At 49.8% G+C, this 12,781-nt stretch overlaps 1 protein-coding gene across 1 annotated transcript; it reads right to left on the bottom strand.

Annotated features, from left to right (window-relative positions):
- Positions 1-4,324: 4,324 nt before the first annotated feature.
- On the bottom strand, positions 4,325-6,637 carry LOC119376887 (uncharacterized). Its single transcript, XM_037646562.2, has 3 exons — positions 5,652-6,637; positions 5,241-5,387; positions 4,325-5,173 (listed from the first exon to the last, which is right to left on the bottom strand). Exons 1-3 carry the CDS (start codon positions 6,562-6,564, stop codon positions 4,779-4,781), a joined length of 1,455 nt encoding a protein of 484 aa, XP_037502490.2. The 5' UTR covers positions 6,565-6,637; the 3' UTR covers positions 4,325-4,778.
- Positions 6,638-12,781: the final 6,144 nt, after the last annotated feature.

Raw genomic sequence — 12,781 nt, 5'->3', positions numbered from 1 at the left:
CCAGTACATCATCACCGACGTGAGATCGGGCGCGTTTATACTAAAGGTTCGATGAGAGTTATGACGACTTGCAGCTCACTTTAATTTTACATGTACGCTGTGAATTTTCATTGTTTAGAAAACCATTGCTTTAGAAAACATCTGGCGTCTTTCGTTAAGAAGCTGGCGTCTTTTCGTTTTGCTTTAGAAACATCTGGCGTCTTTTCGTTTTGCTTTAGAAACATCTGGCGTTCTTTCGTTCTGCTTTTAGAAAACATCTGGCGTCTTTCGTTGGTTTATTTCATCAATCAACGGCATTTTGAACAAAATTTTTATTGTTTATTCACGCACAGGAGAAATCTCACCAGGCACTACCTTGGAGGTAAACAATGGCTGCTAATGGGAATGAGAGACAGAAGAAGTCGGCTTTTAGCTAACACTTACACTTCTACTTCTACTAACGTTTCCTATTGAAACATGCCAATGGCTGCTAATGGGGAATGAGAGACAGAAGACGACGAATAGAAACAGCGCTAGACACGGGACGAGAAGAGGACACAAACACGGCGCTGAACTAACAACCAATGTTTATTGCAAAAAACGAGTGCAATATATAGGACACAGGTGTCTGCGCAGAACCACGGAACATACACCAAAGTGCACATCCATGTGATAAGGCCAAACTGCAAACATTATCAAGAGCCTGTCAAATCAGTGGACCTCAGATATCTAATTTCACAGCCATGAAGCGAAATTGAGGGTACGCTAACACAAGAAACATCATGCTGTTGAATGTGAAAGGCTTCGCAAATCTCGCGTTCGCGCTGCTTGCTATAGCGCCCCCGTCGTCTACCATGCAGAACCAACCAGCCCAATCAAGCACATTGTTAGAGAGACAGAAGAATTCGGCTTTTAGTTAACGCGCACGCTGCGAATTTTTTATTGTTCAACAACGCACAGGAAAAATCTCCCACCGGCACCACCCTTGGAGGTCAAGATCTGGTACTAGCGTTACGACTGGTTACGCACTACGACTACGAGGGACGAACGGGTGCAGCTTTAAGGAGTTTCGCCCCTAAATTTACACCATCTCCCGCTAAAGAGAACCATGTGTGGATGCAAAGCAGCGGGGAGATGGTTCGCTTGAGTGGGAGATGGTGTAATGTTTAGATGCGACGCAGCTCTTGCTCGGGGCTGTGTCCGTCCTTCCATTGGCGACCCTCCGCTCATATCCCACTAAAGAGAACCATGTGTGCTGGCACGCGCTAGCGCGTTCGGGCCTGTGTAAGGGGCTGGGTAAGACGCTGTGGCCTCTCCCCCTTACACTCTCTCAGCAATCACGTGATGGCGTCGGAGAACGAGATTCTGCAGACGCGCGATGAGCCCGCGTGGTGTGCTCTAACAAGAGTTCGGGACGAGTACCAGCAACAGCAACAATAGTGCACTCATGGTGTGCTCCATTTGCAAGGACGTGTATAATCTGCAGATCCTCGTCGTCCTCAACCGATAGCGCGAGAGCCATAGCCGCCAGGGATTTCTTTCGCGCAACCTCCATGTTCAAACTGAGAACTTCCGTAGCGGTACATTCTTTCCTCTTAGCTTTCGTGTTGTCACCTGTATCAATTAGGTCTTTCGCGCGTCTCGCGCGGCGTCGGAGAAACGAGATTCAGTGCAGACGCGCTCCGATGAGCCCGACATCCACACGTGGTGGGAGGCCACACACCGTGCTCTACGCGTTTGTTTTTTGTACAAGAGTTCGGGACGAGTACTGAGCAGCTTGAGGGTGGTGAGAGGCACGCGCAACCGCGTGTGAAAGTCACTGTCGCAGCGTCGCCCACCAAGCTGCGGCGAGAGGCTTGAACTAGCCTGGCCCACGCATCTCCTCGCGTGTGTACGGCGCGTGTGTTTTGGTCCTCGCGTGTGTACGGCGCAAGCGGCCGGGCCCCTCGCGGCCGGCGTCACGTGACTCAGCCGCGGCATGGTGGCCGTGATGAGCGGAACTTTATGCCGACCCATGCGTTGCTTCGCATGGTATCTTTAGTGGAAGATGGTGTAATTTCTTTTTAGTAGCTGGCTCACCAGGTTATTAAGCTGTGCCGAAGTCCCGCGCCGTAAGCTGCATTCATCTATTCGAAGCGTCGTGGAACGGGAAGAGGAACGCTACGCGCGTCGTCTCTTCCCTCTAGCCTGGCAGTTAATTCTCTCATGGCGAGCGGGGAATGCGGTCGATATGTGCGCGAGAGCGGGGGAGCGTAGGAGAGGAGAGAGAGGGAGAGGGGACGCGCATGCGCTGGCGATCATCGCGGCGTTGCGCAGGAGAGAATGAGGTGCGCGAGAAGAGGGGGAGCGTAGAAGAGGAGAGGATGATGCGCATGCGCAGTGGGGTGTGGACGCCGCACGGTGGAGGGAAGGAGTGACATAGCCCCGACCATAAGCTGCTTCGCATCTAAAACTGGAGGGAACTAGCTGCGTAAAAACACAACCCGTTTGAGCGAAAAGCCAAACATTTCGGCGTCCTCTCCACGCGGCGCGCGACAGCTCAAAACAAACTGGCCATAAGCGCCGCCATCTTGCCTGAAAACATACAAAATACCGGAAGCGCGCGGGGATCACGTGACCACCTCCAGCCAATAGCGGCGAAGCATGGGTCCCAGCCATTCTAGGGGATATGCTTCGGATACACGCCACGCGGTCCCGTACTGCCGCGTGTGTTTTGCGCGCTCGTGAAAGTCGCTTTGAAGTTCGACAAAATGCCGCATGCATGTGATGTTGCCAGATGCCCGAATGGTGCACGCCACCAGCGCACGCCGCCGCGCAGGAAAGACGGCCAACGTTGGACATGGCAACAGTGACGTGAAAAAGACCGCTTTCAGGCGCGTGATTTGAAGTGCGCTAACGCGATGCGCACCACTAAAAAGTGATATTTGTTTTTCAAAATAAGCACTTCATTGGCACAAAAGAAGCACTACGAGGTTTCGGGACCGCTATTTCAGCAATCAACGCCGACTTAATATTTGTCTTTAGTGTCCATTTAAAGACGTACCAAGTTTTTATTTCATTTACCCAGGCAATCTGTAGCGCGTCCTCTTAACCGAGGTTGCTGCGGCGGTTGCTACGTTAATTAGAGAGCACCTGCCTCCCTTGGGCTCAAGAGTCACGATGAAACATTAGCGCAAGATAGTGATCATTTCATTTTCATTTTATTATCAATCCGGAAAAGATTTTAAAGCCATTGTTCGCCTCACTTCTCAAAATCATACTTTTACCTGCATACTTGTGTTTTGCTCAATTGTGTGACGATTAATTTTAGGCTTCTGTACAGCCGAATTACATTTTGATTGTAAATCACTGTGCAAGGCAATCTTAAAACTCATACACAAGGCGCTCTTTGGCCAGACTTAGTCCTTCTACCATTGCAAGCCACACATGATCATCATCATCATTCCAACTCACTGGATAATATATTTCGTAGTCTTGGCCCTGCTGCACTATGCATATATAAATAAAACAGATAAACAAATATAGCGATGCATTTGTACACTTTATTCCTTTCATATTTGCACGTGTAAATCAATAAATAAATAGTAGAGGCAAAAAAATCACAGCATATCCACGGAGTGAATGATGATGAGTGGGCGAAGCTGCGGAGGTTCATCGGTAAACCGTGAATCTTCCGTGAATTCTGCCCAGTACATCATCACCGACGTGAGATCGGGCGCGTTTATACTAAATGTTCGATGAGTTATGACGACTTGCAGCTCACATTAGTTTTACATGTACGCTGTGAATTTTCATTGTTTAGAAAACCATTGCTTTAGAAAAATCTGGCGTCTTTCGTTAAGCAGCTGGCGTCTTTTCGTTTTGCTTTAGAAACATCTGGCGTTCTTTCGTTTTGCTTTTACAAAACATCTGGAGTCTTTCGTTGGTTTATTTCATCAATCAACGGCGTTTTGAACAAAATTTTTATTGTTTAATCACGCACAGGAGAAATCTCACCAGGCACTACCTTGGAGGTAAACAATGGCTGCTAATGGGAATGAGAGACAGAAGAAGTCGGCTTTTAGCTAACACTTACACTTCTACTTCTACTAACGTTTCCTACTGGAACATGCCAATGGCTGCTAATGGGGAATGAGAGACAGAAGAATTCGGCTTTTAGTTAACGCGCACGCTGCGAATTTTTTATTGTTCAACAACGCACAGGAAAAATCTCCCACCGGCACCACCTTGGAGGTCAAAGCGTAAGACTTGTTACGGACTACGACTACTACTACGAGGGACGAACGGGTGCCGCCTTAAGGAGCTTCGCCCCTAAAAACAAGGCGCCAGATTATATGATGCTATTTCTTCGTCCACGTTCCTCTTTTGCGCCAGCGATTTTTCTAACCAGTTATGCACCAACAAGCCCGACAGCACGCGTCATTGAACTCTTCACAGCGGAGACGATGCTGCTCTCTAGAAGAAGAGTGAGCCAGCTTACATAGCTTTTGCATATTTTCTTCTAAATACAAGGGACTATTTCGCCCCCCTCCCCCTCATTTACGCCACACCGCCGCCGGAAATGGAAAGACCAGCGCGCCGCCGCCGCCGATTTGCAACTGGTGCTCAGGTCTAGTTCAGAGTGCTCTTAAGGTGTGCTGCAAGAGCCAGTTGGCACTGTAGCACGTCCTATTGACATTTAAACTTGCGTTAAGCTGATCAAGTCCACTGTTTGTTCCGTCAACTGAGGTAACTATGTCCCTTGGAGGATCCATCATGCTAAACTGTGTATAGCGCTTACTGGTCCATACAGCCGTGTTTTAAGGCTTCCTTGTGTAGCAATCCGCGTTTGCTCCCATGTACGCAGGCCACCGCTGCCGTCCGAAAGGCAGCGGACCCGCGCATCGGTCACAGGCGCACTTCAGACGCACGCGGTACACAGTCAGCTGGCCCATGCGCCGGTCGAACGGATCGTAGGCTAGCTGGTCATTGTCGTCATCTTGGCCGCACTCAGCTGCTGCCAGCTGCTCGAAGGCGTCGTGGTCAAGCCCGTACAGCGGGCTGTCAACTTGAAAGCGGGCCCCCTCGTGGGCCCGAATTCGCTCCAGGCAGCGCCGTTCATCTGTCGACATGGTGCGCACGCGCGTCGGCAGGAACCAAAAGGTGGCGAAAACCAGGTCAATGCTATGCGGCTCGGAGCCCGGCATCAAGGTACCTGCGAAAGCGCGCGGTGATTCACTGTTGCAGCAATGCTGACCTTCCATTATGAAAGAGGGACGTACCGGTAGAGATGGTACGCTGCACACCACCCGCATCATGCGGCCCCACGTGGCGACGTATGCGGCGGTACTCGGGGTGTTGCTCTAAGAAGCGGGACCCAATGGCCGTGAAGTTGAGTAAGCCGCTGTACTCGAGGGTCCGCTTTTCATCTGCAAAGTGCGCAAGCAGCGGAACGCAATACCGGAGACGTGATTTTTTAAACCCTTAATATGGTAATTTACGTGCTTACTGGGTTAATCCGGACCCCCTAGATTGCTTTGGCACATACCGATAGGTCTATGTAAACTAGTAATCTTTATGTCTTTCTCACCCACTGTAACGCGGCCGACGTCGATAGGAATGAAAACCTGGAGCTAAGCATCTACAGCTCAGCAATTCAGCTAACAAGATGATTCATGCCAAGTGGTGCTCACCTGAGTCGTAGAGAAGCACGCCGGGTGGCCCGGCGTTAGACCACAGAGCGTATAGCCGCGTGTAGAGGCGCGATCCGAAGCGCAGCCGGCAGAAGTCGGCTCGGCTACGCAGAAACACACTGGTGCCTGCAGCCAACGCGAACTCCTTGTCCTCGCGTACTCTGGCACTGTGGCAGTCCGAGAGCCAGTAGAGGAAGATGTCGCGGCCCACGCCGGGCATACTGATGGCCAGCGGCGATGCCTGCGCTCCGAGCGCGGAGTGCACAGGGCGCGACAGCAGGGGCCGACCTGTGCGACCATCCAAAACAGTCGTTTGGCTTGACACGTACAACGGGAAGCCCGGCCCTGTCTGGTAGCTGACCATCACGTCGGGTGTCCTGTCGTCGTTGAAGTAACCCACGGCCGGTGTGCTGTACGATTCAGACTGGGCAAAGCGCTGTGACCAAAGTCGCGCGAAGCTGAGGCCATCCAGCGCGAATACGGTCGAATTAAAGGCGGCCATGACGAGGTCCGCGACGCCATCACCAGTTACGTCAACCAATGCGGGTGGTGTCATGATGCCTTTGTGGGGATCTGTATAGAGGGCACGCGCTTCGTCGACGCGACCGGCAAGCAGCTCGCGCAGTGGGAGGCTCCACAGTGAGCCCCCGTGAGTTTCGCCGCCTGTGCCGAACAACACCAGCTCAGTGCCGTCAGGATAGAGCATCAGCTGTGGCGAGTAGTAAGTCTCTCGGCCATCGGGCACCATGGCCCAGCTGAGCAGCTTGCCCGAGCGCCCACTGACGACAAGCAGGCGGCCCGCCAGTCGGTCCGAGGGTGCGCCCGGCTCACGTAGTGGGTCGCCTCCATGGGCGATCAACAGGTCGGCCGTACCATCAGCGTCCACGTCGCGGATGTGCTGCGCCGTGTACATGTTAGAGCGCTCGACCACGGCATCCTCCGCTCCCGACAGTGTCCACAGTACACCGCCCGTGCGTCCACTCACAGCATACAGCCCCTGCGTAGATGAAGACACGTCGGCACTACTATGAGCCCCGAGAAGTTGGGGTGGCGCCGCCTGGCGGTAGGCGTAGATGACGTCACGGCACGGACTCTTCGACGCCCGCCGTGGTGCACCTACACAACGTGCGCTCGCTTCGTACGCTGTTTCTCTGTTTGCGTTAGGTTTTTGCTTGTCTCAAGCTTCAGACAAATGACGAAAACAGCATCGATAATGTTCGGAGTAAAACGACAAAAAAGCTCTACATTATTTTTCTGTACAATCGCATATGGTGTCCGCGCTCCGTCGCGTATGCACACTTCTAAAGGTCGGATCAGGTTGTGTTTTTGTGTCGCGCTGCTAACCTCGAGGATGGGTGTGATTTCCGACTACAGCTGCCGCATTCCGACGGCGGTGAAAAGCAAGAATATCCCTGTGCTTAGATATATGGGTACGTCAAAGAATTGGAGGTTGTCAAAATTAACCTGTAGCCTGCCTCACAATCAATCATCTCGTGCTTTTGACTTTATTATATTGCGTTGTTGACGGGCGATTCCTTTAGGAGACGTGATGATTTCGCCTCCGAAAGCGTTATTTGAATTGTACAGTAGAGCTCAATATGACTTGCAACACGGGAGCGTGTGGCTTCGCGAATTGAAAAACTTCTCTTTCTTTCCACTAGCCCTTATTTCTACAACTAAACGCTGTTCTCTCACTGGGGCATGTTCCCAAATAAGAAAATAATATTAAGTTGCACAAATGAAGCAAGTTGAAGCCGTGCGCACTTATTAAACTCGTGAGTCCACGCGCTCCCGTGTTGCAAGTCATATTGAGCGCGACTGTACGCATCCGCGATATGCGAACACCATTTTGCCCGGTCTGCCAAGCCCCGCGGACAGTTACAAAAACGCATGCAGTATCGAGTCTCGCAATATATCTAAAGCGCTCGCCCCAAAATACCGCCGAAGCTGTCGTTTTAGTTTTTCTTATGTACTCGCTCACTCATCATGTTGTATAGTTCGAAGTTTTTCTTGCAATAATTACGGCGCTTCATTTCACTACAAAAAGTAGAGGTTAATTGCGGAAACTTCAGAGCGTGTCTTCGTGCAGCATTGTCGGAACAGTGCGGCCACGCCGTTTAGATATCCAACTCGTAAATTAACTTTTCTCTCACTTCATTACCCCTGAGCAGCATCAACCTGTATAGGACATGACGTGCGAGACCAGCCGTTGCTACAATTAGGCGAAGGAGCTTTAATTATTATGTGGGTCTAATCTTTGAGTGCGCCATCGAAACACTGCAGAACGCCCATCTTGAATTTCTGGCGTTTGTCTGACAAGCGATTGCTATCAGCAGTGTTTCCACGTGAAATGAACATTAATGTTTTGGACGCGGCGGTTGATCGGATCAGTAGTTCACGCAAATAAGGGTATACGTCTACTAACCCATGACGCATGTTGTAAAGAAATCTGTAGGTATGATCCAAGTATATGCCAACATCTCAGCATTTCCGAAACTGTTGTGTGCGTGGCAACGCAATTCTCTCAAATCACGTAGATTATTTAGTGGCAGACATAACTTGCATGACAAACCACAATGTATTAGTGAATTGAAAACGCCTCAATTTCATTTGTAATACTTCAGGGCATAAGTTTTAACCTTGGAGTCTATTCCTTGTCGTAGTGAAGTTAGAAACATTTGGCATAAATATTTTCTTAACACCGATTTCTTGGAGTATAGGTGGTGAAATCAACGAATGTCTTGCTGGCATGCATCACACGTTTCTTTTCTTTTTCGTTCCGAAGGCAGTTTTTCCATCCTAAGCTATATTATTTAAACTTTTCATGACTTTCTTAAGTCTCGCTAGTGAATACTTCGACTTTCTACCTTGGAAGGTTTGCATCGTAAAATGCAGGAGTAATCGCCACCGTATCGCGAAAGAGCGCGTAGACAGTGGGCGCAGAAAACGGCGATCCTTGGAGGCGGAGCAGGCGACTCCTTGCCGTGACGTCGCATCGGCGCGACTGCAGCGACGCCAGTGTTCGTTCTCGGGGCTAATAGGCGATGCGCAAATAAAGCCCCTTGATCTTGGGAAAGTACCGCCATTCATTGTACCCGCCGCCTGCGCGCGCGTCCTCCTCTCTCCCTCCTCACCCCTTTCGCGTCCTCCCGTTCTCCGCCGCTTTTCCGCGCCGACGATTGGTCTCCTTCGCCGCTGCCCTTGGAGACGCGTGGATCTTGCGTTTTGCAAATATTTTTCTTTTTCGCTTGCGCCATTTTACGCCGGGGCTCCGCGTAGCGAACGTTGCACGCGCTTTGTTTTCTGTGCTTTGTGTGGGCGCTATGCCGCGCTGTTGCGCCTATAACTGCAACAACGAGAGTGCAAACGGTTATCCACATTTTACGATTCCCCAAGGTCAGCGTGATGGCTTGCGCAAGAAGCAGTGGCTGCAAAACATCGGCCAAAGAAACTTCGTTCCGACAAAGAACAGCGTTCTTTGAGAGGTAGGGTGTCTGTCCTATTGCTCGTATCAAAGCATCGCCGAATGCTACATTGCAAATATCGTTCCGGCCTGCTCATCAACGTCTTTTTTTCCTAGGCTATTTGCACGTTGCTTAAAAATGGGGTTGTCCTCAATATGCTGAATATTCAGCTGAGAGTCCATCACCTCGTACGTCGGCAACTCTTATTCAGTCTAAAGTGCACAACTATAGGATCTGCTTTCCGCTGCGAACAATTACGCGCGATGATACAACTTCTCGATCACGCTTGTCGTGATTGTTAGATTCCGTTTATTGTGAATGTTTGGTGTAAAAAACAAACGAATGGACGAATAGAGATGACACTTACTGGCGCTGGTTCCCAAATTAGGGTTTTTTTTTTTGGGGGGGGGGAGAATTCACACATAAAAATCGTGACACAAATGCGATCAGTCGCAAGAACAAAAGAAACAGACAAGCACAACACAGAAAAAAACATAACATTCTGATAGCGAATGTAAGCCGTTATCTAGCAGGCCGTGACCGAAATGGCTCGTTTGGTCACGCCTGCATTAACATTTCTTCCGTTCACTAATGAAAAACTAGATTATCTCTTATACCGGTGTCAGACGGGTAGTTTTGATCGCGATCAGAATCAGTCCGGACCGGATTTCTTTATCGCGATCAACAATCGTCGCTGCTATTCGGTCCAAACTAACCCGGATCGAGTTTGGCGCAAACGTCAGTCAAATCGCAATCAGGGAGCCAGATATCGATAAACAGATCGCAATGATTTTGATCCCGATCGGGCCGGATCGCAATTATAGTGACAGCGTAGCAACACCTGATCTGGAACGGCCCTGATCGTGATCAAAAGGGCCCCTGTGACACCGCTATTGCTTACGGCGTTGTCGTCTACATGACGACTCAGTTTAGTAATCAGTTTTTTTTTTCGTGCCGTGTTTCTGCTTTCCTATTTTCCTTGCTCAGATTTACAATTGTGACTACTAATATGCGTGCTTTCCCAAATAAACCTCACGTACAATTCAACGCTTATCCGTGTGGCCTCTACTCGCCCGTTCGTTTCTTTTTCCGCGCTGTAACATTCTTACAGGATAAGTTGTCTGTTTTACTGAAAATTGGAACAGCGGCTTGTAAAGGCGTTATTCTTCCAGCTTACTTTGATATGCGCTTCGGCCACCAAGATGCAACGAATGCAGGCCCTGAAAGAATTAAATAAATGAAAGAATGAGTGAAAGATTGAAATGAAAGAATGCAGTCCCACGGTGTTGTAGATGAGCAGCGCCAGCTAGCTAACAATACTTTTTCTTTTCAGTTCGTCAGTTTGCTTTTGAATTTCGATTCCACGCACGCATAACTGGGAGACGATTATAATTTGGTTTTCTCGCGGAGACGACGTGCAGGGTGTGTTCTACTGATTGCTCTCGTTTGCTGTCGTTATCGGCTTCGAGGCAGAGGCCGAGAATTCTCGCTCTGATAGCAAATGCTTTAAAATCACCCTTCTGCGTTTTTTTTTTTTTGGAGAGTTTCTTTCTGTTCATGTAACACGAGCCAAACTCATCGCATCGATGTGTTTTGACATTCGTACGGAATGTCTCCTCTCAACGGTAAACCGAGTGCTAGTTTCTTTGACACGAACGCCAAAATACTATTCTGAAAAATCTTTCTCCGGTGCTTCTGTTATTGCGGTAGATGAGTTGCTGTTGGCGCCGCTTGATCGTACTGACGCTGCGAAAGCGTCTTATTTCTACGGCGCATCTACGGCGCGCCCGCGGGAGCACCGGCGAAAAATGGTGCTGTGCGCAGAGCACGCCGGCGGCGGGCGAGGAGAATCGAGGAGGAAACGCGCGCGTGGAGGAGAGTGTCGTTACTTTCCTAGATCAAGGGGCTTTATGCGCAAAGCGCCGACCACGCCATCTGCCGCCATGGCTCGGAAGCGCTTGCGGGGCCCGGCGAACAGTGTTTCAGCGGGCGTCTACGCGAGTGCACGGATGGATGTGTTTTTCAACGTGATTTAACGACTCTCTCGGGCTTCAGCGATGTCGAAAAATGACTGCTGCGTTGTCGGCTGCTCAAACACATACAAAAACTCGCCAGGAACGCACTTTTACATGTTTCCGGTGCTATTTCATGAGCGAGAGCGACGGCGGCGGTGGATTGCGGCTGTCCGACGCAAAAGGTAAGCAATCGCACTTTGTTTAGGCCGTGTTGGAACGATTACCGTGTTTTTATTTCTCCATTTATGTCGCTACGTCTTCAGCGAACGCTACTACGTTTACATTTGGTCGCCTCGCCTGCATTGTAGACGCTACAATGCACATGAGGTCGTTATCACTGATAAGACGCGATGCCTAGGCTCTCTTGAAAAACGAATGGTGCGAAGCGCTATGCCAGAGAATGTGGGGCAGGTGGCGGCTCCTTTACAAAAGCGCCGTGGAATCACACGTGTGCTGCACGAAATGGGCTGCATTCTACCTAATGATGGCACTGGAATGCGATCACCGGTGCAGAATGTTCGCTGTGCGCTCGCCTCAACTGTATGCATATTGGCTGCAAAACATGGCACCTGTTCGCACTGAAGGCTCTGACAGGACATTCAACCGATTCAACCTCCCTTTGAATGCCTCGTAACATGACTTCATGCTAATAAAAAACACCCTTGATGTTTCCCACTATTACTCATTCGCTTTACACAAGCTGTGTTATGAGTGGGGCCATAGGCGTGCACACGGGACGTGGGGGCTTTCCTATTTGCCTAAGAGGGGGGGGGGGGGGGGGGGGGCGGCGCAAAATCTGCCCCTTGCATTAACTTAGTGGGGCCTGGGGGCGCTGAGATGATCCTTTGCCCCCCCTTTGATGGGGAACCCTGCGCACGCCTGAGTGAAGCCGATTATGGAACTTACGTGCTTTCTTTTCCTTATTCTTACTGGTGGTGCTAGCTACTGGTTGCTGTTTTCTTTAGCATGTAGTTGGTGAGTATATGTTGGTGCTGCTTCATTGTAGTTATATCACACCTGAAAAAAAATTTGCATGCCCAATGCTTGGGGTCGATCCTCAAAGTTTCGTGTTTTTTTTTTTATTCTTGCTAGTGGTGCTAGCTACTGGTTGCTTTTTTTTGTGTGTGAAATTGCATGGACTTCAGTAAAGCACTTGGTTTTCAAGCAATATATATGACCACTTTTAACATTTGCTTTCAAACTGTGAATATTGCAAATATGTATTCTTTTAATTAATTCCTTGCTTCTTCCACTTTTCTGTAACCTTATGAACATTTCAGAGAGGATGGGAGCCCCTGGGAACCCACAAAGAACTCCAGGATCTGCAATCAGCATTTTATCAAGCCGCCGAGATATTTTTTCACGAGTTTATCGTGCTGGTTTCAAAGTTTTACCAACTCTGACCCTTCGCGTGGCCGCACCCGTGAAATCCATGCGCCGGCGCGACAGCGCTCCCTCAAATCTACTATAAAACCCATGGCACGCAAACGAAGCTACTGTGTCGAGAAAAAACGTTGGTTCATGCCTCAACGCATGCATGCATTAGTGATCGGGACGTTGTAAAGAAAGCGGTGTACTTACGATGAGCTCCACTTCGTAAGGAAGCTTGTTGACGCTTGTCTGTGGCGAACACTTAACGCGTATAGTGACA

This window comes from Rhipicephalus sanguineus, unplaced genomic scaffold (assembly GCF_013339695.2).
Source record: "Rhipicephalus sanguineus isolate Rsan-2018 unplaced genomic scaffold, BIME_Rsan_1.4 Seq2678, whole genome shotgun sequence".
Classification (NCBI taxonomy): domain Eukaryota; kingdom Metazoa; phylum Arthropoda; class Arachnida; order Ixodida; family Ixodidae; genus Rhipicephalus; species Rhipicephalus sanguineus.
This window is presented reverse-complemented; position numbering and strand designations above follow the sequence as displayed.